A 26797-nucleotide genomic window follows, 5' to 3' on the forward strand; every position below is an offset into this window, starting at 1 on the left:
GCGAACACTTAGCGAGGTTGATTCATCAAGTACAGTAAATGTAGACAGCTTACAGCTAATCTTTAAGACGGAGCATTTAAACACAATACTGTCAGAACGCTGCATGTCCCGTCTTGTCAGTTTAGTCTGCTTCCAGTCTGTTGTGTTTTTAGTTTATTTCAGGTTTAGCGTAAGAAAAAGAACCTTCTAAAAGCTTTGGAATATTTTATGCTTTTCATCTCAGATTTTTTTTCTCCCTCCTGTTTTATGTCTTTGGAAAGATGAGACATTCAGTTCGGCTTGTGAACGTCTTAAATGTAGGCTTGAGTTTATTTAGCCTCTTTTCAGATGGTTGGCTATTAGCATCCCGAGTCTATCCCCCCCACACTTGGGAAATGTCTCCTCCGCACTTTATAAAACCGGGGCCAGAAGTCCCAGGAAATGGGCTTTGGGTACGTTTTAGAAAGATGATCCATATATTATATTTGCACTTTTTTTTACTCATTCTCAATGTTCTTTTATGTAAAAATATTGAATGAATATGGCAGACATTTACTTTGCTTTTTGTAAACAGCCAGTCAAAAATTTCTATACATTGTCCTCTAATTCTTCTAACTCCTAGAGTGTTATAGGAAGCTGATATAAAGCTGGAATGAAAGTAGTTATACTGACTGAATTGGAAGAATACATTTATGGACCATTAAAGATGGCTGTACACTGATGGATTCTCTTTGTTCAGCCTACAGACTCCATTCCTCCATCTATATAGCACTATATTCTAATCTATAATTCCTCCATCTGTATAGCACCTGTCCTACATCTGTATAGCACCATTTTTCTGTTCCTCCCTTTTTATTGTGTTAAATATTTCTCCATAGCGCTATATAATCTAATCTGTAATTTCTCCATCTTTATAGCACCAGTCTTCCATTCTATTATCTATATAGTTCCTGTCCTCTATTTCTCCATTTATATAGTGCCACTCCTTCATCTATATTGTGCCATTCCTCCATCTATATAGCGCCATTCCTCCATTCCTTCATTGATATAGTACAACTCCTCCATCTATATAGCATCATTCCTTCAATTATAATGTGTCATTCCTCCATCTATATAGTGTAATTCCTTCATTCTTCCATCTGTATAGTGCCATTGCTTCATCTATAAAGCACCATTCCTCCATCTACATAGTGCCATTCCTCCATCTATATATCACCATTCCTTCATCTATATAGTGCCATTCCTCCATCTATATAGCACCATTCCTCCATCTATATAGCACCATTCCTCCATCTATGTAGCACCATTCCTCCATCTGTATAGTGCCATTCCTCCATCTACATAGTGCCATTCCTTCATCTATATAGCGCCATTCCTCCATCTATATAGCGCCATTCCTCCATCTATATAGTGCCATTCCTCCATCTATATAGTGCCATTCCTCCATCTATATATCACCATTCCTTGATCTATAGAGTGCCAGTCCTAAATTCCTTCATCTATATAGCATCACTCCTATATCTCTATAGTGCCATCCCTCCATCTATATTGCGCCATTCCTCCATCTATATATTTAGCATCATTCCTTAAATTATAATGTGCCATTCCTCCATCTATATAGTGTAATTCCTTCATTCTTCCATCTGTATAGTGCCATTGCTTCATCTATAAAGCACCATTCCTCCATCTACATAGTGCCATTCCTCCATCTATATATCACCATTCCTTCATCTATATAGTGCCATTCCTCCATCTATATAGCACCATTCCTTGATCTATAGAGTGCCAGTCCTCAATTCCTTCATCTATATAGCATCACTCCTTTATCTATATATAGTGCCATTCCTTAATCTATTTAGCATCATTCCTTAAATTATAATGTGCCATTCCTCCATCTATATAGTGTAATTCCTTCATTCTTCCATCTGTATAGTGCCATTGCTTCATCTATAAAGCACCATTCCTCCATCTACATAGTGCCATTCCTCCATCTATATATCACCATTCCTCCATCTATATAGTGCCATTCCTCCATCTATATAGTGCCATTCCTCCATCTATATATCACCATTCCTCCATCTACATAGTGCCATTCCTCCATCTATATATCACCATTCCTCCATCTATATAGTGCCATTCCTCCATCTATATAGTGCCATTCCTCCATCTATATATCACCATTCCTCCATCTATATAGTGCCATTCCTCCATCTATATAGTGCCATTCCTCCATCTATATATCACCATTCCTTCATCTATTTAGCGCTAGTCCTCAATTCCTTCATCTATATAGCACCACTCCTCCATCTATATACTGCCATTCCTTTATCTATACAGCACAATTTCTCCATCTATATAGCACCATTTCTCAATTCCTCTAGCTATGTAGCACTACTCTCTCATCTATATAATGCTATATAGTCCAGCAGGATCCTCCATCCCTGCATTGACATAGCACTGTACATAACGGATAGATGAATCTGCAATGCAGGATATTGTATCTGATTGGATCCAACCTACAATTTTTCTGCTTCAGTTTTTCAGCTGAAGGATGTCCGGAGGGAGGACGGGTGCCAGCAGGGCCACCCACAAAGCAAATTTTAGCCGGTTCATCAGGAACTGGTCCAAATTCTCAGTGTATGACCAGCTGTAGAGTTCTGTTATTCAGCCCCCCGAGCTGAACAGAATAAGCCAAGCTGCATAATGTACAACATTTCAGTGTAAATCTAGATTTCCCAAGAAAAGTTCAGTCCGCTTCACATGAACCATATACACTTTGAAAGATATTCCGGAAACTGTTGAAGCGATCTCTTGTTACTTAGTCTATTCTGAAGAATTTTAATATAAGCCTTCCTAATTAAAGAACTCTTCCATTTATTCTCATCCCTTGCACAGTCTAAAGCTGGCCATTGCAGCCTGACTTTTCTCCGATTCCTGCTGAATCAGCCGCTATTCATGCCATGGTTGGCCCTGCAAACACCATCCAGCTTGACTAAAGTCAATTTAAAAATCGTCTGAAATGATCTGCCGAACAGTGATTGTATCCAATCTGATGCAGTGACTGTTGGGATATTCAGGCAGCTGCGGGTGTCATGGCTGTCTCAATACAGTTCCAGAAACCATAGAAATACAGCAAGGAGTGTCAGACCAAAATCGAATGAAAGGTTTCTAGATCATTTTAATTGCTGGTAAAAAAAGTTATATAAAAACCTCCAATGCGTTTCGGAAGCAACACTACCCCCCCTTCATCAGTGCTGCATGAATAAAACACAGTCATGAATGAAGAAAATTGATGTCTAAATGTGCATATGAGTATATACCACAAATTCTAGAACATCACAAAATAACTATTCATTCTGATCCTTTTTGGCCAATATGCATGTTCATATGTTTTTTAGAATGCACATTTTTTAAAGCCAGACATCATAGCTTTCATAGTGCCACATCCAAAACATACATAGCAAAACAATCCAACAAAGCGCCTTGTACGGTGAATGGTGGACTTTAAGGGCACAGCATGAGACAAACCAAATACTTAAAAATGATACACTTTATTATACAAATCTAAAAACATTATTATTATTATACAGGATTTGTATAGCGCCAAGTTTGCTCAGCGCTGTACATTACAATGGGAGACAGTACATGAGACAGTACAGTAACAATACAATTCAATACACGAGGGGTTCGAGGGCCCTGCTCCTTGGAGTTTACAATCTAGGAGGGAGGGGATAGTGGTACATGAGGAAATAGCTGTGGGGGATGGAGTGGTAGGAAAAGTGGAGGAGATCGGTAATTAGCTGAGGGCGGGGTACGCTTTCCTGAACAGGTAAGTTTTCAGAGTGCGCCTAAAGGTGAGGAGAGTAGGTGATAGTCTGATGAATTGGGGTAGAGAGTTCCAGAGGATGGGGGAAGCCCTGGAGAAGTCCTGGAGACGGCATGGGAGGAGGAGACCAGGGAACTAGAGAGCATGGGGTCTTGTAAGGAGCGGAGAGTATGTTTTGGGTGGTATTTGGATATCAGGTCGGTGATGTAGTTTGGGGCAGAATTATGAACAGCTTTGTACGTCAATGTTAGCATTTTGAATTTTATCTGTTGGGCAATCGGTAGCCAATGGAGGGATTGGCAGAGGGGGGTGGTGGATACGGAGCGGTTAGTAAGGTGGATGAGTCTGGCTGCAGCATTCAAGATCGACTGAAGCGGGGATAGCCTGCGGTGAGGTAAGCTGATGAGGAGGGAGTTACAGTGGTCAAGGCGTGATATAATAAGGGAGTGAAAAACATGATATAAAAAGCTGTTGGTTAACAAGCAAACTGGGGATACCCCTCTATATATGTGTATATTCCCTCTACAAGTACAGAACTTGAATAATCATTACTGTGGATGGTACAAAATACATCCATATAATCAAGATGCTCTCGGCCAGTTCTCACGGGCAACGCGTTTCGCTAGTGTTGTAGCTTCTTCGTGTCTGTATGACATAGTGGGAGTGACTGCTATTATCATTAATCAAATAAATACAAATTAGACTTCTCACAGCGAAACGCGTTGACCGTGAGAACTGGACAAGAGCATCTTGGGGTTATATGGATGTGTTTGGTACTATCCACAGAAATGATTATTCAACGAACAGAGGGCCCTGATCTTTAGAGCTTACAATCTAAGAGGCAGGGAATGCTGTAAGGTAAAAAAAACATTTTAGCTTTAGAACCACTTACAGTACATGTACATGGGTTACCCATTATTCTAAGTTGGGGCGGGCAAGTGGAAGCATGAGAAACTGGGACTGTGGTGGAGGGACAAACTTCGTTCTTTTCACTATTAACTTTGTGCCTTGGAAAATGGAGGAAGCTGACGGGATCAGAGAGACATGACAGTGGAGGCATTTAGAGTCGGATAGGGACAGCTAAAGGGCCGGATGTGGCCCTGGGGCCGCAATTTGTCCACGTCTGTTTTTTTTTTTTTTAATTTAAATATTTATTATTTTTTCAGATAAACAAGTTATACAAACTTACTCATTAAAACCTTAGCATATTATCAAAACATTTATCATTTCGTCCCTCCCCCCCTCCCCTTACCTATATACCATCCATCCCCCCCAATCCAATCCCTGACCCCTTCTGCTCTGCATTTTCCTGTTCATTTCTGGAGATCGTAATCCCTATAAAGGAAGAACAAAATATGTTTCCATATTCTTCTATGTTAATCCCCCATAACCTCTAAGGCTAGCCTTGACTTTTTGAATTCCTCCCATTGGTTCCATCTTGTATGGTGACTCTCCATCTTATCTTCATTCAAATGATAGAGTTCCTCCAATTTACATATTTGATCCTCCCAGTCCAGGTCTGTTTTAAGTGGTGTTAGTTCACATCTCTGCAATGCACTGCCCTTTTTTGATGCATTGACGCACATTATTGTCTGGTATCGGCTCATTCGCAGCACAGTGGGCATTATAATGCACAGAAAAGCCATGTGCATTGACGCTCATTAAGATGTGTTTTCCAGCACCTTGTGCTGCATTTTACTGCGCTGTGATGTGCATTTTTAAAAAGGCAATGGCAGTGCATGAAAACGCAGCATTGTTGATAACGCCTATGAAACGTATGAAAATGAAAAATGACAAACACAGATACTCCTGCACTTGGGGGGTGGAGCAGGGGCGGACTGACAACTCATGGGGCCCCTGGGCAATAGGGGATCATGGGGCCCCTGTGTCCTTGCCCAAACTCAAAAAAGCCTATGAAAAAGGTACCAGGGGCATCTCATGGGGCCCCCTACTGATCCCGGGCCCTTGGGCAGTGCCTGAGTTTCCAAATGGTCAGTCCGCCCCTGTGGTGGACTCAACGGAGGCTACAACCACATCTCGAATGTCCGGGATAGTGCACGCCTTGCTGCCCTCAAAGGATCAGGGAATGTATGGAAATGCAATCCAGCCTTAGCCAGCGATATGCCTGAAAGGATCATTCCCTGATGGTGGATACTTCTGTATTGATCTCGTCACTTTTTGGAAATAGTAGACATAAGAAAAAGTGATTGTTTGAGCATTGATCGATCTTGCCATACACTATACAACCAGCTGGGAACCAATGTGACTATTTGCAATGGATCCAGCCTCATTCATCTCTGCTTCATTAACACAATTGGGCCAATGTGTTCAGATTGGTATTGAAAACCAATTCATAATTGATGGAGTCGATCGAAATATTGAAACAATAGTGGTTGGACCTATTCGTGTATTGTCAGTATTACGTTTGATTGGTGACAATGGAATATATTCGATTTAAAAAAAATAGGATTGCTGTGTAATGACAGCTGCTTACAACAACAAAAAATCTGTGCTGCCCATAGTGACCAGACAGGCTTCAGCTGTCATTTTTCTAGTGCAGCTTAGTAAATGGTAGCAATGGCCAGGGTCATGCTGCCTATGCAGCCTATGCAGGCAAGGGGAAGGGGGCAGCACTGAGGAAGAATTGCATGTTTAGCCCCCCCACTTCCCTTAACCTACAACAGTCTGATTCCCAGATTCTGATTGGTTACTTTGGGCAGTACAGGCATTTCTTCTTTTAGGTCAGGGGTGTCAGCTGTTACGAAACTACAAGTCCCATCATGCCTCTGCCTTTGGGAGTCATGCTTGTAACTGTCAGTTTTGCAATGCCTCATGGGACTTGTAGTATGGCAACAGATGCAGGACCACCAGTTTGACACTCGTGCTTCTCCCTGTCCTCATATGGGGCACCTTACAAGATTGGATTGGATACAGGAATCTGAAATGATGATGTCTGCTTTTCTTTGGCCAGGTGGTGGCGCTAGGGGACGTTCCAGATGGCACGCTGGTCACCGTGATGGCGGGCAACGATGAAAATTACTCAGCCGAGCTCCGCAACGCCACAGCGGCGATGAAGAGCCAGGTCGCCCGATTCAATGACCTAAGATTCGTCGGGAGGTCGGGAAGAGGTAAGGGCGGCATATTATAAATGTACGCTGTAAATTGGACAATGTATGGATTACACCCGTGACTGAAGATGCGTTGGCGTTATCCATGGCAGCCAATCAGATTCCCCCTTTCATTATCTAATCCGCAGTGGAAAAATCTTAAGAATGCTTTATCCAGATTCTGAATGGTTATGTCTGATTCGGAGGGATGCTTAGGCTAGGTGGAACCCGCTAAAGATACAATGTATCTCCTATACATCATTAGACTAAACAATTAGATTGGATATGCAGTTCAGAAAAAATATGAATAAATTAATTTTTTTTTTTAGTGAACGGTCCCGAAAAAATGTTGTCCTTGGTTAACAAAAAAATGTTTTCTATTTCTTTATGGAAGAAATGATTCAATCAAGAGTGCTGTTCTGTATATAGAATTGTAGGTTCTCCCCCTAGTGGTCATTTGTATAACAGGCAGCACAGTGAGAACCTCTTCTAAATGACCATTGAAACACTTGGATAATGCCCACTTACCTTTTTTTTTTATCCTCCTGGCTCTCTCATTTAAAAGTAAAAAATGCACGATTTCTGCTCCTACCATGCGTAAAAAAGAGCAAAAGATGTACAAACAGACATGCAAAAAAAGTGCCTCGAAATTGCCTAGCATCGCTCTTGCTAGTTGCCTGGCTGTCATGTGGATCCAAAGTCTTCAGGACTTCCTGAGGCCAAATATTATTATTATTATTATACAGGATTTATATTGCGCCAACAGTCTGCGCAGCGCTTCACAAAATGTGGAACAAAGGCAGAAAATGAAGGAAAATCTCCCGGAGGGGTTGCAGACGGCAAATAAAATCCTGGCTAGGGGTTTAACCAAACCTTGTCTATCCAAAACAAATAAAACGTTATTAACACAAAACCGAAAATGTAATATATTGCAGCTTACCAAGCATTGGATGTGGGGGCTGCATTAGTTTTCTTTTTCTCCTCTGTTTTCACCTGGTGATCTGGCCAGTAACACTCTTCCTGTATTACCCCGGGTTCACACCTAAGCGTTTTCCGGAGCGTTTTGCAGAAACGCAGTACAGTCCATGTAACATGATTTCCTATGGGACAGGTTCACATCTCCGCGTTTTCACCGGGTGCGCTTTTTGGAAAGGGTCAGGGACTTTTTTTTATGAAAAAGTTGTGTTTTTGGTTCTATAGACTTCAATGGAAATGCTGCAAAAAAGCATGTAGTGTGTTTTTGCTGCATTTTTGATCCGTTTATGCTGAATTTGTGATGCGTTTTTGATGCGTTTTGCATTTTAAATCTGCCTAGCAACAAGAAAAATGAAAAAAAAACAAAAAACGCAGCACATTGGCTAAATGGTTTGCACTTCTGCCTGGCAGTACTAGGGTCGTTGGTTTGAATCCCAACCACAGCACCACCTGCCTGGAGTTTGCATGTTCTCCCTGTGCCTGTGTGGGTTTCCTCCGGGTACTCCAGTTTCCTCTCACACTCCAAAGACATGCTGGTAGTTAATTGGATCCTGTCTAAATTGTCCCTAGTATGTGTATGTATGAATGTAAGTTAGGGACCTTAGATTGTACACCCCTTGAGGGTTAGGGACTGATGTGAATGTACAATATATATGTAAAGTGCTGCATAAATTGACGGCGATATATAAGTGCCTGAAATAAATAAATAAATAAAATGCGTAAAAATGCTTTAAAAACTCAGGTGCAAAAACGCAATGCAGAAATGGCTCAAACACAACCTGCATAGGTGTGAACCTAGCCTTAGAGTGTCCCCACTCTGGATGAAGGAGCACAGGGGGCACCTTTGGGCAACAACATTGTCAGTAGTTTGGGGGGAGGGTAGTGTTTGATGTACTAGCAGATTTCAGTACACTAACAAATAAAGCTGCACTCCAGCTCTCACTGTATAAGCATTTTTTTCCCTTTTGGGATAAAGGTTTTACATGAATAAAAGCTGATCATTGTAAGCATCCCTGTCAGTGGTAAATGGTTTGTCTCATCTCTGTAACTGATACATTCTGCTGGAGAGCTTGTTCTTTTGAAACACAGCAGATTTACTGGCCAGATCACTAGATGAAAATAGAAGAGAAATTAAAAAGAAAAGTAATGCAGCCATCACATCTAAGAACTTCTGCCATATAGTAAATGTTTGGTTTTTGGTTTCATACCGCTTTAACGTGACATTAGGGCTCCATTCCCACTTGTGGGACTTGTCATGTAACTTTGGACATGACAAGTCGCATGGCAGGTTTGCAGCCCATTCTTTTCAATGGCACCTGTTTGGATCTGTGCGACTTAAAGTTGCAGCGATTTTAAAAAGCTGTTTGCACTGCGTTGATGCGACTTGATGCAGTCCAGAGAGTGTAAAGTCGCACTGCAAAGTTGTACAGTGAAATTGTGCGACTTTGGAGATGCACAAGTGTGAATGGAGCCTAAACGATATTAGCATTCGCCAAAAATAATCCATACATGTCCCCTAATTAATGGCCCTGTAATCTGTTTTATATGAAATTGTTTCTTACTGTGCTTTTCTGCCTCCTTAAAACCTCCCCTGTGAGCTCCCAAACTGCTCTTTTTCCCCCTCGCTTCCCCTTGTTTGGGACAAGCAGGGCACGTTAGTTGTGGTCACATGTACATTGCTCTATGCACACTACAAATCTCAAAGTCCATCTCAGGAGCGCGCAAGAGAGGGTGGCTACATTCCCACACTCAGAGAACGAATGTAGCCACCCTCTAACAGTAAGTCAGATCACAAAGGAAAAGGAATCAGGAGATTTGGAGGAGGCTGAGAGCAATAGAAAGACTTTTTTGTGTTAACCATTTCAATACCGGGCAATTTTACACCTTCCTGCCCAGGCCATCTTTCACGTTTCAGCGCTCTCACACTTTGAATGACAATTGCGCGGTCATACAACATTGTACCCAAACTAATATTTTATAATTTTCTTCACACAACTAGAGCTTTCTTTTGGTGGTATTTAATCACCGCTGGGGTTTTTATTTTTTGCTAAATTAACAAAAAAAAGACCAAACATTTTGAAAAAAAAACACGTTTTTCTTTGTTTCTGTTATAAAAGTTTACAAATAAATAATTGTTCTTCATAAATTTAGGCCGAGATGTATTCTGCTACATGTCTTTGGTGAAAATAACCCAAATTAGGATGTATTATTTAGTTTGTAGGAAAGTTATAGAGTTCACAAACTATGGTATAGATCTGAATATTGATCAATCCTGAAGTACTGACAGCCAATCTAATATCTTGAGGTCCAAGAATGTCAGAACAGTACAGATATCCCCCAAATGACCCCTTTTTGCAGAGTAGACAGTCCGACGTACTTCATAAGAGGAATGGCAAGTTTTTTGAAGTTGTATTTTTTTTGTCATAGTTTTTCGGAAAATTAAAAAATTAAAAAAATTATTTTCACTATTTCTTTTTTACATACTGTCACCAGTGCAGTACAGCATTATCATATAACTGGCATGGCGGTGATCAGGGACACTGACTGGTGACAGTATGAAAAAAAAATATATATATATTTTTTTTAATTTTTTTTTATTTTTTTATCATTTTTAATTTTTTATTACATTTTTTTTATTTTTTTTAAGATTTTTTTTTCATATTTTACTATGACCAAAGTAGTACAATGTTACCATAGTAACATTGTACTACTTTGGGGAAGTGATCAGTATTTTTTTTTTTTTTTTTACACAATTTGCTTATAGCAAAGAATTACTTTACTATAAGCATTTACCTGAATGAAATCAGGGTTTTTTTTTGTTTTTTTTTGTGCTTAGCTGTGATTTGGCCACAGCTAATCACATGACATGTGCATGTGACCTACTGTGACCATTTACAGCTAGGCACTAGTATACAATGGATGGCATGAATGAAGCCATCCATTGTATACAACTGTCATGTGACCTGCTGTGATTGGTCACAGCAGGTCACATGGTACCGGCAACGGGGGCCGGTACTCAGATCTGTCATCGGCCGTGTCCGAGGTACACGGTCGGTGACAGATCGCGCCGCTGCGCGGCTCTGCAACGGCGTGAACTGCGCATGTGCGGGAGGACACCAAATGGCGTTCACCCGGAAAGCTAGAGCATTTTTGCGGCCGCCAAACGGCTATAGGCCGGGCAGCTAATGGTTAAAGTGGTTGTAAACTGTTACCTATACCCAGTGAACTGACTGGCCTCAGGTGATACACAGAGATGAAACAAATCCTCCGACATAAGTTGTACCTGTTTATCTGCAGTCTTCTCTTCTCTACATCCATTCAAAGTGCAGAATTTACACAGGATCTCTAAGCTCTGAAAAGAAGGGGGTGGAGAGCTGAAGTTAAATCAGTGAGGAGATCTGAGTGCTGATTGGAGGAAAGGAACACACACCCCCTTCACACAGCTTACAGGAAGAGAGTTGAGGTTGTCAATCATCTGCTGGTTCCTCCCCTGTCACCAATTTTCTCTTGGTGTCAGGAAAACTTGTCAGAAGTGACTCATGCAGATAGCAGAGGAAGGAAGCAGCAGACAGAAATGACACTCAGTGCTCTGGATAGAGACAAGTACACTCTATAAAGAGATATGCTTTGTTCATATTTCATGTCTGAGGTTTACAACCACGATATATTTTTTTAGTTCAGAATTTAGTGTCACTTTAAATAAACTTTAACATTACCAAAATGTGAAAACTTGATTGCTACAAATACATTTTTAACCGCCCTGTCACTCCCAGCGCGCCGCTCGCCATACCAGAAGGCGCTGTGATTGACAGCTCTAAGAGGTTATTATTCCAGCTTGTCACCATGCTGAGGTCATGAGGCCAGGACGGATTTTACAGAACACACCCGCATCGCTGGCATGCCAGTCCGGCTGTAGACACGGGGTCATGTGACTGTGACATCACAGGCGCCCGTTGTATGACAAGTGTTTGATTGACAGCCGTCCGCCGTGACTTCCTCTCGGGGCGGCCATGTGCGCCATCTGACATATTTATCCATCAGTAGGAGACGGAGCAGTGTGCAGTGTCAAGGATGACAGACGGGGACATTGCTGAAAAGCAGATCCAACACAACTTCTTGTGACCCGTGAAATGTGAAAAGACGTTGCGTGCTTGTGCAGAGCGGTCTCCCTTGAAAAGCCTTTTGTGGCCGTATTGTGCTGCTCTCCTTTTTTCTTTTCTGTTTTTTTTTTTTTTGCATACTTGTGTCCAATTACTGAGCTTGCAGATGGTTGAAGGGTCCCTGTCACCAGACCGTTCATTTCCACAGCGATCCTCCCATAAGATCTGATGTACATAGAATGTATTTTATACGTTGGTTACCTGTAAAATCCTCCAAAAAGTCATCTGAAAGTCCTGAAGCTGCAGCTGCGTGCTCAGGGGCGGACTGACCATTTGGAAACTCGGGCCCGGGGTCAGTAGGGGGCCCCATGAGATGCCCCTGGTACCTTTTTCATAGGCTTTTTTGAGTTTGGGCAAGGAAACAGGGGCCCCATGGTCCCCTATTGCCCGGGGGCCCCATGAGTTGTCAGTCCGCCTCTGTGCGTGCTTACATCTTGAATGTCATGTCAGCAGACCCACTGTGACCCTGTATGGTATTCCCCAGAACCTACATAAAAGCTGATGGGAGCGACAGAGGAGCTGGGTCAGCACGGGCATTTAGACACTCCAAAAAGAGCAGAGGATGAGAAGGTAGCGCTAGGGAATTGACTTTTCTTGGGGTAGTCAAGGCCTTACTAGACTGGCTGGGAGGTAGTCAATTGACCGAGGTGGAAAATCGAGACGCTGTCCACCCACAATCAGATTAACCCTTTGAGGACCAAGGGACGTATTTGTCCCATGTTTGTAATTGCGTGTCTCATCAAATTTTAAGAACTTAAAACTCTTTTTTTTTTTTGGTTTGAGTCAAAATATTAGTTCTTATCAACAAACAACAAATGGATCTAGCTTTTTGCCAATTATTTCATGAAATGGCTTAGTTACAGCAACTGAAGTGTACGAACTTTAAAAACAAAAAAAATTTACTCTTTTGGCGTTCCAAAATCTTACGGTCCTCAAAGGGTTAAGCCTTGTAATCATTGAAAAAATATAGGAGGCTTCTCTGTAATAGCGGAAAAGCACTCAACCACGACTTTCTTTAATTCGGGCAAAAGACGGGAAATCACCTATGCTGCTGCTAAAATACTAAAACTACTACAGTCCATTACAGTGCACATGGCGGCCGCGTCATTCTGTAATGGAAATCGCTCATTTGGGTCAGCTTGGCCCGAACAAACTATTTAAAGGGACATTTATTTATCTATTTCAGGTACTTATATAGCGCTGTCAATTTACGCAGCACTTTACATATATATTGTACATTCACATCAGTCCCTAACTCACATTCATACATACACATACTAGGGCCAATTTAGACAGGAGCCAATTAACCTACAAGCATGTCTTTGGAATGTGGGAGGAAACCGGAGTACCCAACGCAGGCACAGGGAGAACGTGCAAACTCCAAGCAGGTGGTGCTGGGGTTGGGATTAAATATGGACTTCTATTTTAACCCTTCTCACCCAGCCCTGGTGTCTCTTTAACTAGACTTTTACCTCTGGGGGGGGCAAGGAAGTCTTCCTGTTCATGTGACCGCTGTGATTGGCTGATGGGTCTGATGATGGGGAGTCAGCCTTGCTGACCTGGAGCTGACATTGTCAGCTTGATCACTGTGCTGGGATCAGCACAAAAACCTCTGCCGTCCATGAACACATATTTGTGGAGTGTGGGCATTAAAGCCCACCCTCTTAGCCACCACACCTATGTGTTATGTGGGCGGCAAGAGGTTAAAACTGAACTCTAGGAATTCAGCTCCTTCATAAAAAGGCACACTTTGAGTCACATCCAAGGAGGTGCATGGCATCTCGTTGGTTTATTTCTATTATTTACATCTGACAGTTTTATGGCTCTCCTGGAAGATGGCTATCGCTGTATTTCTAGGGAGCCCTTGCCTCAGGCCTAAGCATCTTCAACATTAGAGTCGGTGAAGCTGCTAGGCCTTCCCTCCCACCTTCCTGCCCAGTCACAGAAGCCTTTGTATTATGTGAACTCATTCACAAAATACAAAGGCTTCTCTGAATGGGCAGCAGAGGGGAGGGGCGGGCATAGCTGCTCAGTGTGCCTCTCCCTCCTCACAGCTCCCAGTGTTAGTGTATGCTCTGGCAGAGCCATAGACCTGTCAGATATAAATAATAAATAGAAGTCCAGGAGATATCATGCACCTCCTTGACCTTAACTCATAGTGTGCCTTCACCTTTTACAAAGTAGTTGTATTCCTGGAATTCAGCTTTAAGCATGCTTGGGAAAAACATAAATCCATACTCAGACAAAAAGGATTAAAAAAAAAAAATGCAATAAAGGGGCGGACTCAGTGCATCAACTGCGCCTTTTTTTCTGCCACTCTTCTAGAATTGTGTGATTCCTCGGTTTACAATAACCTGTTGCCTTTCAGAAGGGAGCTCTTTAATCTGCAAGAGGCGCGCAGTACTCCCTCACAAAGACGGATGATAAAAATGCTCCTTGGCCAACGGTCGGAAGCGCACCCCCCTCTCCACGCACTGTACATTTCCTGTGTTTCCTCACCGCACCGAGCCTCGCTAACCGCCTTCCGACAGAGAAAAAGAGGAATTTCTGAGAGCAAAACAACAAAGATTATGCAATGACAAATTTCGGCCTATTTTGTTTCCCCGCTGAACTGAAACCGCCGCTTCCTGCGCGTTTATTGACGGTTTGGACTCGGCGAGTCATTCAGGCAAATTGAAAAGTACTTTTGTGGTTCTCGTTAATGGCTCACGTCTGAGGGACATCCCGTCAGATCCTGGAGGAAAGAAATTCTGCAGAAAATGAAGATTGAATCGATGGCTGATGTGGGAGAAGTCTGGCGCTTGTCCTCCTTACGTCTCAGCTTGTAATAGCCATCATCATCCTTAAAGGATACGTCCGCCTTGTAGACCACGGTTCAGGCTACACTCATATTTAGGGTGTCACAAGTGTCCCAAATATCCAAACCACCTTCCCTTGTAGCTGAATCATGGAATGTGTCTTCATGCAGGATTGTGTGATCATTGGAATTGAGCGCAGTTGTGTGGGCGGAGCCAGGTCATCCAGGCCTGGGAGAATTCCTACATGTCCCATCAGCCACCACTATGTGGAGCACGCCAGGGATCTCTCTTTCTTCTCCCCACTCTGTTCAAACTGCACTGATGATGATGTTTAAATTCATGTAATGGGGGCTCTGATGGGACCCCTTATGTAAGGAGGACCAAGATTGAGACCCCTATATAAGGAGGACCCAGATGGGGACCCTCATATAAGGTGGGACTCTGATGAGCACATGATGTAAGGGGGACTCTGACAAGGACCCTGCTGTAAGGAGGGACTCTGATATGGGGGGGGGGGCTCTAATGGGGACCCTAATGTAAGGTAGGGGCTCTGATGGAGACCCTGATTTAGGGTGGACTCTGATGGGGACCCTGGTGTAAGGATGGACACTGATGGGAACTCTGATATAGGGGGGGGGGGGCTTTGATATAGGAGTGACTCTGATGGGGAACATGATGTAAGAGGGAACTCTGTTGGTGACCCTGTTATAAAGAATCTGGTGGGAAACCTGAAATAAGAGGGAACTCTGCTATAAGGGGGACTGTGATGGAGATCCTGATGTAAGAGGGAACTCTGATGGGAACCCAGATGTAAAGGGAGAAACCCATGGTTTGGTGGACTCTAATGGGGACCCTAATGTAAGGGGGGACTCTGATATGGAGGGGGCTCTGATGGAATTCCTAATGTAAGGGGGGACTCTGATAGGGACCCTGATGTAAGGAAGAATCTGTTGGGAACCCAGATGTAAGTGGGGACTCTGATGGGAACTCTGATGTAAGAGGAGACTCTGATATAAGGGAGATTCTGCTGGAGAAGTAAGGTGGGACTTGGTGACCCTAATATAAGGAGGGACTCTGATATAAGGGGGGCTTTGATGGGGACTCTGATATAAGGGGGGACTATGATGGGAATTTCTTTTCGGCCCGCAGATATTTCTATGAAATTATTTTACTTGCAGGATTTGGACAGCAGCAAGCCATGTCAGCTCATTCAACCATGCAAGCCAGCTTTTGATTGGCTCCTATGGTTTATTGAAATCTGCAGATGTGAAATTGGCTCCTCGCCATGGAAAGTGTAAAGATGTGAAGATTGGGGAAATAGCACCCAAGGAGGGACCTCCGATCTCAAATCTCTTTTCTTGGTTCCCTGTCACACTTCCTCTTTAATGATAACAAAAACTATACAGAAACACTGCAAGTTCCTAATGTGCTCAATAAAAGGCAAATACAGTGGATGCTGCTATAGTCCCCTCTGGGACCAGCAGACAGTCTGATAACAGCCTATCAAAGACCACTAGTGAGGCAGCACCACCCAGTGGACAGTGTGATAACAGCCTTCCAAAGACCACCAATGAAACAGCACCACCCAGTGGACAGTCTGATAATAGCCTACCAAAGACCACTAGTGAGGCAGCACCACCCAGTGGACAGTGTGATAACAGCCTTCCAAAGACCACCAATGAAACGGCACCACCTAGTGGATAGTTTTATTAGAGCCTTCCAAAGACCACTAGTGAAGCAGCACCACCCAGTGGACAGTCTGATAATAGCCTACCAAAGGCCACCATTGAGGTAGCACCACCCAGTGGACAGTCTGATAGCAGCTTATAGGAGACCACCAGTGAGGCAGCACCACCCAGTGAACAGTCTGACAACAGCCTACAAAAGACCACCAGTGAGGCAGCACCACCCAGTGGACAGTCTGATAGCAACTTATAGGAGACCACCAGCAAAGCAGCACCACTCACTGGACAGTCTGATAGCAGCCTATAAGTGACCACCAGTGAAGAAGCACCACCCACTGGACAGTAATAACAGCCTATAAGAAACCACCAGTGAAGCAGCACCACCCACTGGACAGTCTGATAGCAGCTTATAGGAGACCACCAGCAAAGCAGCACCACCCACTGGACAGTCTGATAACAGCCTATAAGTGACCACCAATAAAGCAGCACCACCCACTGGACAGTAATAACAGCCTATAAGAAACCACCAGTAAAGCAGTACCACCCACTGGACAGTCTAATAACAGCCTATAAGTGACCACCAATAAAGCAGCACCACCCACTGGACAGTAATAACAGCCTATAAGAAACCACCAGTAAAGGAGCACCACCCACTGGACAGTAATAACAGCCTATAAGAAACCACCAGTAAAGCAGCACCACCCAGTGGACAGTCTAATAACAGCCTATAAGAGACCACCAGTGAAGAAGCACCACCCAGTGGACAGTCTGATAACAGCCTATAAGTGACCACCAATGAAGAAGCACCACCCAGTGGACAGTCTGATAATAGCTTACTGAAACACAGGGCCAATACCACTTCTGGCACAAGGCCATGCAGACTGCAATTAAAACCGTTGACATGATATATTGCAAGTAATTACTGTGACGCCAACTAGCACCAGAAATACCATATGAAGTAGTAAGCCTTATGCGCTTCTTTTTATTGTCTTAATTGCTCCAAGGGAGTTGTTTGAGTTTTATTATTTATGAAGGCCCTTGTGTGTTCCATCACAGCCAGGTGGTGTTTGCAATCTCCCAATGGAGATCAAAAGCTACCTTTAAAAAAAAAAAATTAGGCAAGCATGGTCCACCATTGTCTCCATAAAGAAACCTGCCCTGAGAAGTACCATGCAGCCATCAATGGAGTGTATATAAAACATGAATTGGCTGCAAGGAGGCCGTAGGAGATCAGCATCACCAGGATGCAACAAAGGATAAAAAAAAGGTGAAAACAAGTATTTTATCATAAAGCCTGTCAATTATTTCTGATATACATCGTTTTAGAAAATGAAATGTTATCCAGTTATGTTGTAAGCCATGTCCGTAATTTGTATGCATGTAGGTGTGGAGCGGAGATTAACTGTACTGGCTGTCATTACAAATTAATTATGTGTTTGCTGTATGAAGACGGCAGACAGTTACCGGCTCGGAGGCAGCCACACAGGCGTAAACGTAATCTTAAAAGATCAAAACCCGAGGGTTGTCTCCTAACACCGACACCCAATCTGTCTGCGGAAGACGCTGAAGAACTGCAAGTTGCAGCATGCACCGACTCGCTGATTGTGGAAACTAGGGTTAGACAAGTCCTAGGAGCCGGGTTGTCACCATACTTTCTGCTTCTTTTTTTTTTTTTTTTCTTACTGATGTCAAAGTAAGAATATAATTGCTGGCTGCAACTCTCATTCATTTTACTGTCTTCTCCTGCTGGGACTTGTAGTTCCACCACAGTTACATGTAAATATAACTGGATGACATAAAGGGGGTTCTTTACTAAAACTGGAGAGTGCAAAATCTGGTGCAGCTCTGCATACAAACCAATCAGCTTCCAGGTTTTATTGCCAAAGCTTAATTGAACAAGTTGAAGTAAGAAGCTGATTGGCTGCCATGCACAGCTGTACCAGATTCTGAGTGATCCAGTTTTAGTAAATCCCCCCCCCCCCCCCTCCCAGGCTCACTGGGTGCAATTGTACATATACATACCATACGTGTCCTACAGAAAAACCATGCGGTATTATCTTCTGACCACCATCTGCTGAAGTCAAGGGAGTCACCTGGAGCCTACCCCTCTACACCTATTGTAAGGGACCGCCCGGCGACACCACTAGCACTCCACTGATCAGGCGTCCCCAGCGCACGGAGTCTAAGCCCCAGAGTACTTGTTCACCAGGGCCCCTGATGGTGGGGATGGACTTGGAGTACCCCGGGACCAGGTCGTGACTACTGAGGATACCTGTCAGTGGTAGGGGTATTCGCCAGGGGCTCCCACGGGAGAGAGCCTGCTATGAGGAGGTCTGGAGACCCCGTTGAGAGGGATGGATGGCTGAGCAAGTGCAAAGTCAGGCAGGCCGGGTCGGTAACTATGGGGACGGTGCGGTACAAAGCAGCGGGCAGAGAATAGTCGGGTCACACGCCAGGTCAGCAACAGCAGGTCAGGTCCAATAGGGGGCATCCAGGAGAGAGGTCAGGCAAAGCAAGGGTCTGGGCAGGAGAATACAGCAGGGTCAGGTACAATCCGGGTCAGCAACTTACAAGAAACAGGTTCGCAGATACAGGATAAGACCAGAAGGCACTGAATGACAGCTCAGGGCCATTTAAATATCCCGCCCTGCGCTGTCATTGGTGCCAGGCGTGCGCCCGCGGCCTCCACTGCGCATGCGCGAGCTCGATCACCGCGGTCGGCCCGGCCCTAGTGCCCGTGTCCCTGCACAGGGCGGTGCACTGCGCCGAGACCAGCGCCACGGCAATCCCCGACACCTATGCCTAGGAACCTTGGCCTCTATGCCTAGCCCATTCCTGGACAAAGGTTGAGAATTGGGGGGCAAAGTGAATTTTTTTACTTTAGCCCTGCTTCAATCCACATAGGAAGTTTTTACTGAGTCAGGCAATTCATAGGTGCTGCTTTACTAACGAAGAGGGGGGGAATAATAATTTAAAAAAAAAAAAAAAAAATGATATATATATACACACACAAAGAAAAAGGGTTGCACCAGCTTTATGAAATCCCCCCCATAGTTTGATAGAGCACAGTGTATGGTAAACAATTGGCAACAAATAAAACAAAATACAAGTTTTCATCATTTTTTGCATCCAAGTGCTGCTGATTACATACACTCCAACAATGGCGGCATGGCTCATCTCCGGCGGGTTTCCTGATTGGGCCTTATTCACAGATGGGTGTCTCCTGACCAAAAGCCAAACAAGGCAATCGGAGGGGGTCATGCACATGCTGCAGCTGCAACGTCAAGGCCTTGACTTGCCGAATTTAATAGGAGACGATGGGAACATACAAAAAGTACGTTCAATCTGGAGATTTCCTTTGCAGTACTTTTTTCTTCCACTACATGTCCTCTGATGACTGGCATCACTCAAATCACTTTCTCTTCTCTGAGCCCCAGCCTGTGACTGGACAGTGAAAGGAGAAGCAGCACAGTGATGAGCTCATCTCTCTGTCATTCTGCTGTCTTCTACTATCGGCCTGCTTCTTTTTTTTCAAATTCTTTATTTTAGCTACAATATGCACAAAGCTTAACTCATTACATCAGGTCTGTTTTCAAGTGAATACGTAAGACTAGATCAAGACGTGATTTACCCATGCAGCATGCTTCTTGTCAGCCTATGTACTGACTGGCTCCTCGTGCCGCTTCTTCCTCTCATACTCCAGCCCTGCTGCACAGGGATTATGCCAGATAACATTCAGGTTCTTACACTACTTTAATCGATTCCCGTCTGCCCTATAGCAGAAATATTGTATATACCGGGGCGGACTGACAACTCGTTGGGCCCACAGGCAATAGGGGATCATGGGGCCCCTGTGTCCTTGACCAAACTCAAAAAAGCCTATGAAAAAGTTACCAGGTTACCAGGGGTATCTCATGGGGCCCCCTACTGACCCTGGGCCTCGGGCAGTGCCAGTTTCCAAATGGTCAACAAATGGTCAAGTCCACCCCTGCATATATATATATATATATATATATGTACATGTGATTTTGCATCATCACCAGTGATTGCTTGCCGGCGCCCAGTGATTTCCGACGATCTCCGACAGGGAGGAAAACTGTTTTGTTTACTAACAGTTCTCCTCCCTGGCAGCTTGGGCACATTGCTTTGGATGGCTGTGCACAACACAGCCATCCAAAGCAATGTGCTTACAGTGAAGCACACAGACACAACCCACATAGTAAAACACTCCCTGCACACAGTTAACCCTTTGATCGCCCCTCATGTTAACCCCTTCCTGCCCAGTGCCATTAGTACATTGTCAGTGCTTTTTTTTAGCACTGATCACTGTAATGGTGTCACTGGGGATAAGTGACACCAAGTCAGTTCCCCCCCAGTTTCAGAATGCCCTCCGCAGTCCCGCTATAAGTCGCTGAACGCCACCATTACTAGTAAAAATTAAAAAAAACATTCCAGTATCTGGAACTATAACTTTCACGTAAACCAATTAATTTACACGTATTGGGATTTTTTTTTTGCAAAGATATAGCAGAATACATTTTGGCCTAAATTTATGACAAAATTTGATTTTTTAAAAATTTTTTATTGAACATGTTTAATAGCAAAAAGTCAAAAATATTGTTTTTTTCTCAAAATTGTCAGACTTTTTTTTTTATAGCGCAAAAAATAAAAAACGCACAAGCGATCAAATACCATAGAAAGAAAGCTCAATTCAAGGGAAAAAAAGGACGTAAATTTAATTTGGGTGCAGCGTTGCGTGACCGGGTAATTGTCAGGTAAAGTAACGCAGCGCCGTAACGCAAAAAATGGCCTGGTCAGGAAAGGAGGTAAATCCTCAGGACGGCAAATGGTTAAAAAAGAGATTTATGTATATATCAGTTAACAAAATGTTACATTATTTGTGTCCTTTATATCTGCCCAGAGTTTAACGTTATTTTGTAAAATTTGTTATGGAAAATGTGTGATTGTAATTTGAATTAATTTTTTGTTTTACAATTAAAAAAAAAAAAAAAGGAAGGTATTATTAAAATGTTTTAAAAGTGTGCCTTCCATATGGGAAGCACAACTGGCGATGGTCTCATCTAAGGCTTCCCCCACATGGATGTCGCATACCTCCCCTTTGTTAATGACAAATTTATAATTCTAGATCATTTATATTGTTGTAGACAAACACGGGTTGATTTGTTGTATGTACATTAGCCACAGTATTTGTCACTTAGTGCTGGAATAGCACTTTTAATGTCTTACGACTGTCATGGAATCCTGAATCTCATGGAATTTCATTGGATCTCACTGAATCTTATTGAATCTCATTGAATCCCATTGTTCATCATTATTCACCAAGCCTGAAACATCTAGAAATGGTTTGTAAATGCTGATTTATAATCTTGGCGTCCCTTACTTAATGCACCTGTCCCCGGGTCAGAAGGACCATTAGCGCCCACCGCTTGGCGTCTCTCCAGCCTGTACACGTGTCAGCACCATACGTGCCTTCAGCTGCTCCGTGTACTGTGTGCATTTTTCACCGTAATTCCCCAAATCCGGCTCCCAAATGTTCTCTGCGTTTCTTAAAGTGCATCTGTTAATTTGAAGGAAACGATCTGTCGTTGGGGGTGGGGGAGTCGGCCCCTGTGTCTTCTGATATACGGCTTTATGCTTCTGTTATATCCTTGATGTTCATTTGGCAGCTGTAATGGGGGCCATGCTTGATCGATTTTTTTTTTCCAATCAATCTCTCATTAGGTGTAGTGGATCTGTATTCCACAACCCATTCGATTGACATGACACACACAAAGGGAAGTGGATTTTAATCAACAGTTAAAGATACGATCATAGTTGATCGATCACATCTCTGTTTCCGCCATGTGATCTCATAATTGATTGAAATACGATCGTATTCAAGAGTAAAGTATCTCAGTGCTGCTGATGCAAAATGATCACCCATATTCCGCCTTGACCAATCAACTCAGTCTGTGTGGATCATTCACAAAGGGAAGGAATGGCTATTTGATCGGTTTTCTGATTTGATCATTTTGATCAAAATCAGATAAATTGGCCGCCATAGCAGGTTGGTTGTGATGGGTTTAGGGAGATAAAGGGACGAGAGACAACACTACGGACAATGAACTAGCAGGAAAAAAAGTGGTTGTATCACTGAACTTGGCCATGCATTATTTTTATTTATTTATTTTTTATTTCAGGTACTTATATAGCGCCGTCAATTTACGCAGCACTTTACATATATATTGTACATTCACATCAGTCCCTAACCCTCAAGGGGCGTACAATCTAAGGTCCTTAACTTATATTCATATATACACATACTAGGGCCAATTTAGACAGGATCCAATTCACCTACCACCATGTCTTTGGAGTGTGGGAGGAAACTGGAGTACCTGGAGGAAACCCACACAGGCACAGGGAGAACATGCAAACTCCAGGCAGGTGGTGCTATGGTTGGGATTTGAACCAGCAACCCTAGTACTGCCAGGCAGACGTGCTAACCATTTAGCCACTGTGCTGCCCATTATACATTATACACTTTAGGTTTACCAAAACTATGTAATAAGAGGACAAACCTACCATTTGTAATGATTTGTATCCAGTCATTCAGGCCTCTGCACTGCATAGTTGTTGGTAGATCTAAAGTAGATTATACAATCAGATTGTAACATGTGTGGTAAGCTTTAGATCTTCTGCTGTTATGTAGTGCAGGGGCCTGTCTGATTGAATCCACATTAACTGGATAGATTAGGCAGGTCTTCATAGTAAATATTGTCAGTATTGCCTCCAGAACAAGGATTGGGAAGTTAGCTGAACTGCTGGACCAATGAGCTGCAGGCACAGCTGCATGTAAAAAAAGGGGCGGGGATGCTTGTGATGTCATCAACAAAATATGACCCCGCCCATTTGATATATGCAGCTGGGGGGCATGGTATCCCCCACCCACGGCTCATAAGGCTGGAAGGGGTGCAGTCGTGTTTGGGCGAACCCAGCTCATCCCTACTCCTGATCATATGCAAGACACCGCTCACCGGCCTCTGAAAAGCGATCCACTGCTGAGATTTTCTGACGGCAAAGTCCACTGCTTGTCTTTAAAAAAAATGTAAATGGACCGTCGCTATCTTTCTTGCCACCCAGAGAGCTGAATAAACCCACATCATCCATTCGGAACTAAATTGTCACTTTTGGGTGGAGCAGGCCTTTAATATTGTCTGAAATCTCTTGGCGGTTCCTGTAAGCGACTCGTCTGGTTTTTTAATCTGGCGATGGTGATGACCCCCCCCCCCCCTCACCTCTCCTGGCTGCCAATGACTAAGGCATTCTCCTATTTACAGCACAATGCCTGGCTGTTTTCCTAAGGTGTATGCTGTTTACTTATCCCTGCATGGATTGCAATGTTCTGTTACTCTGTTTACTCAAACACTGAGTTATGTCTAGTGTGTCTGGTTTGTCAAGGAATTCAATGAGAAAAGTTTTTTTTTTTTGAGATGCATATAACTTTTGGAAAATAGCTGAGAATTCTGTTCTAGATAGATGGGTGTGAATGAACCCTCCTGCCATTATTCTTCACACTGCAAAGTCTTTGCAAATATATCCTTAAAGCAGAAATCCAACCAAAACTCACAAGATAAAAAACAAAGAGCTCATTTAAAGATACAATACCAAAAACAGCATTCATTGCAATAATTACCTTCAAGAAAGGTTTCCCCTGCAGTACTTTTTTTCTTCCACTAGATGTCCTCATTCTGATGACTGGCATTATCCAACCCTGGTCATCCTGGACCCGCCCCCAACCTGTGACTGGACAGTGAAAGGAGAAGCAGCACATGGAGGAGCTCATCTCTCATCATTCTGCTTTCTCCTCCTATCAGCGTGCTTTTGGTCAGCAAATGTATGTTTTAAATGCATGCAGTGTAAGAACCGGAGTGTGGATCTGTGCCATTAGGGTGGCATAGGTGGCTATGCCTTCCCTTTGATCTGACAAGTCAAGCCTTGCCCACCAATTGACACTATGGCGATGCAGCAACAAATGCATTATCACATGCTTTACTAAAACACATGTTACGTACAGTGTTGTGACATTCGATCTGAGGGCTGGTTTACATCATATAGTTGTGGTAACACATGCACTACCACAACGCACATCAGCGCATGTTATTATTATTATATGATATTTTTATAGTGCCAACAGTTTGTGCTTTACAATATAAACGGTGGCAGTACAGTTACAATACAATACAAGGGGATTAAGAGGTTCCTGGTCATAAGAGCTTACAATCTAATGTGAAATGCATTGGCGCGATACAGGGCAATTCATTCCAAATAAGGGGAATTTCCCACCTGCAGCTCATTGTGCCGACAGAAATGCAATTATGTGATTCCTGCATGTTCCGGTGAACTGGGTGTACATGTTGTATGCTGCTAGAACGGGCACAAGAACCCTATTTGGTAGCACACCTTTGTGTCATCACATACTGTGTAGGCCTAATAAGAACTTCAGTCCCCTAAAATTGTTTTAACCCCCCACTCCGCAGTCATCTTTTGGATCTGTTTGAGACCTGCAGCACATCTGCACATGCTCATCTGTGGCCCTCTATCCCATGCATATCTGTTGTCTTCTTAACCTTGCCATCTGTGGTTCTCTATCACCTTCCATCTGTAATCTTCTGTCATTCTCATTTGTGGTCCTCTATCCCATGTTCATCTTTGGTACTCTATCCAATGGTCATCTGTGGTCCTCTCTCCCATGTTCATCTGTGGTTCTCTATCCTATTCTCATCTGTGATCCTCTATCCATGCTCATCTCTGGTCCTCTTTCCCATGTTCATCTATGGTTCTCTATGCTATTCTCATCTGTGGTCCTCTATCCATGCTTATCTCTGGTCCTCTATCCCATGTTCATCTCTGGTCCTCTATCCCATGTTCATCTCTGGTCTTATATCCCATGTTCATCTCTGGTCTTCTATCCCATGTTCATCGCTGGCACTCTATCCAATGTACATCTGTGGTCCTCTGTCCCATGCTCATCTGTAGTCCTCTATAGCATCCTTATCTGTGGTATTCTATAGCATGCTTATCTATGGTCCTCTCAACAATGTTCATCAGAGGTCCTCTATAGCATGCTCATCTGTGTCCCCCTGTAGCATGCCCATCTATGGTCCTCTATCCAATGTTCATCAGAGGTCCTCTATAGCATACCCATCTGTGGTCCTCTATTCCATTCATGTCTTTGGTCCTCTATCCCGTGCTCATCTGTGGTTCTCTATTCAGTGCTCATCTGTGGTCCTCTATAATATGTTCATCTGTGGTCCTCCATCCGATGCTCATCTGTGGTCCTCTATAATATGTTCATCTGTAATCCTCCATCCGATTCTCATCTGTGGTCCTCTATTCTATGCTCATCTATGGTCCTCTATAGCATCCTCATCTGTGGTCCTCTATCCAATAACCATCTTTGGTCTTCTATCCCATGCTCATCTGTGATCCATTATCCCATGCATGTCTGATGTTCCCTGTCCCTTGCCTGTCTGTGGTTCTCTTTCTCTTCCCATCTGTGGTTTTCTATCCAATGCTCACCTGTGATCCTCTATGCCTTGCTATCTGTGGTCCTCTAGCCCATGCTCATCTTTGGTCCTCTATCCTGTGCCTGTCTTTGGTTCTCTATAATTTGCAAGGGACTCTCTGACTGAATATAAATCGATTAGGTAGGTCCTCATATTAAATAGTTCTGTTAAATGTAAAAGTGACTGTACAAAGATAGTATAATTAGAGTGTAACATGTTTGGTGACCCTGAAAGATGTCTTTCCTTCCCAGGTCAGAAATCTTGGAGCTCTGACTAACGTTCTTCACTTGCACAGTGAGAGCATACATATACAGCTCGCTGAGTATGCATGAAGAACAAAGGTTGCAGAGCTCACCGCAGGCTTGAAGAACAGACGGGATAGTGTTTGCTCTGTCTGTGTCATGTTTGAATAATGCCGTCTCACTACCCACAAAACACGAGTGCCAGTGACTTATAACCACTAATTTGAATGTGGAGGCTTTTTTTTCTTCTTCTTCTCTTTATGTGTAAGCCACAAGTGTGGTCAGTAAAACCACCGCTGAAATTTCCAGTGTGTGCCGGCATTGTTCAGACTCTACGCTGCCAGTGAGACCGAAAGGGGCTCAGCCTAAAGGATGGGGGGACGCTACCTGCTGCAAGTAAATTCTTTTTGGACTGAACATAGAAAGTAGTTCTAAACCCAATCACTAAAATCTCATATT

The 26797-nt window shown here is 43.3% G+C and overlaps 1 protein-coding gene across 1 annotated transcript in view; it reads left to right on the plus strand.

The window, feature by feature from the left end:
• Positions 1-26797, plus strand: part of RUNX1 (RUNX family transcription factor 1) — a 169414-nt gene that overhangs the window by 13851 nt on the left and 128766 nt on the right. Inside the window, exon 2 of the mRNA XM_089677935.1 lies at positions 6777-6933. Within this exon, the coding sequence (XP_089534061.1) occupies positions 6777-6933 (157 nt within the window). The remainder of the gene's footprint in view (positions 1-6776; positions 6934-26797) is intronic.

The sequence above is a fragment of the Staurois parvus genome, unplaced genomic scaffold (assembly GCF_062004578.1).
Source record: "Staurois parvus isolate SC_StPar_1 unplaced genomic scaffold, SC_StPar_1.0 ptg000195l, whole genome shotgun sequence".
Lineage (NCBI taxonomy): Eukaryota > Metazoa > Chordata > Amphibia > Anura > Ranidae > Staurois > Staurois parvus.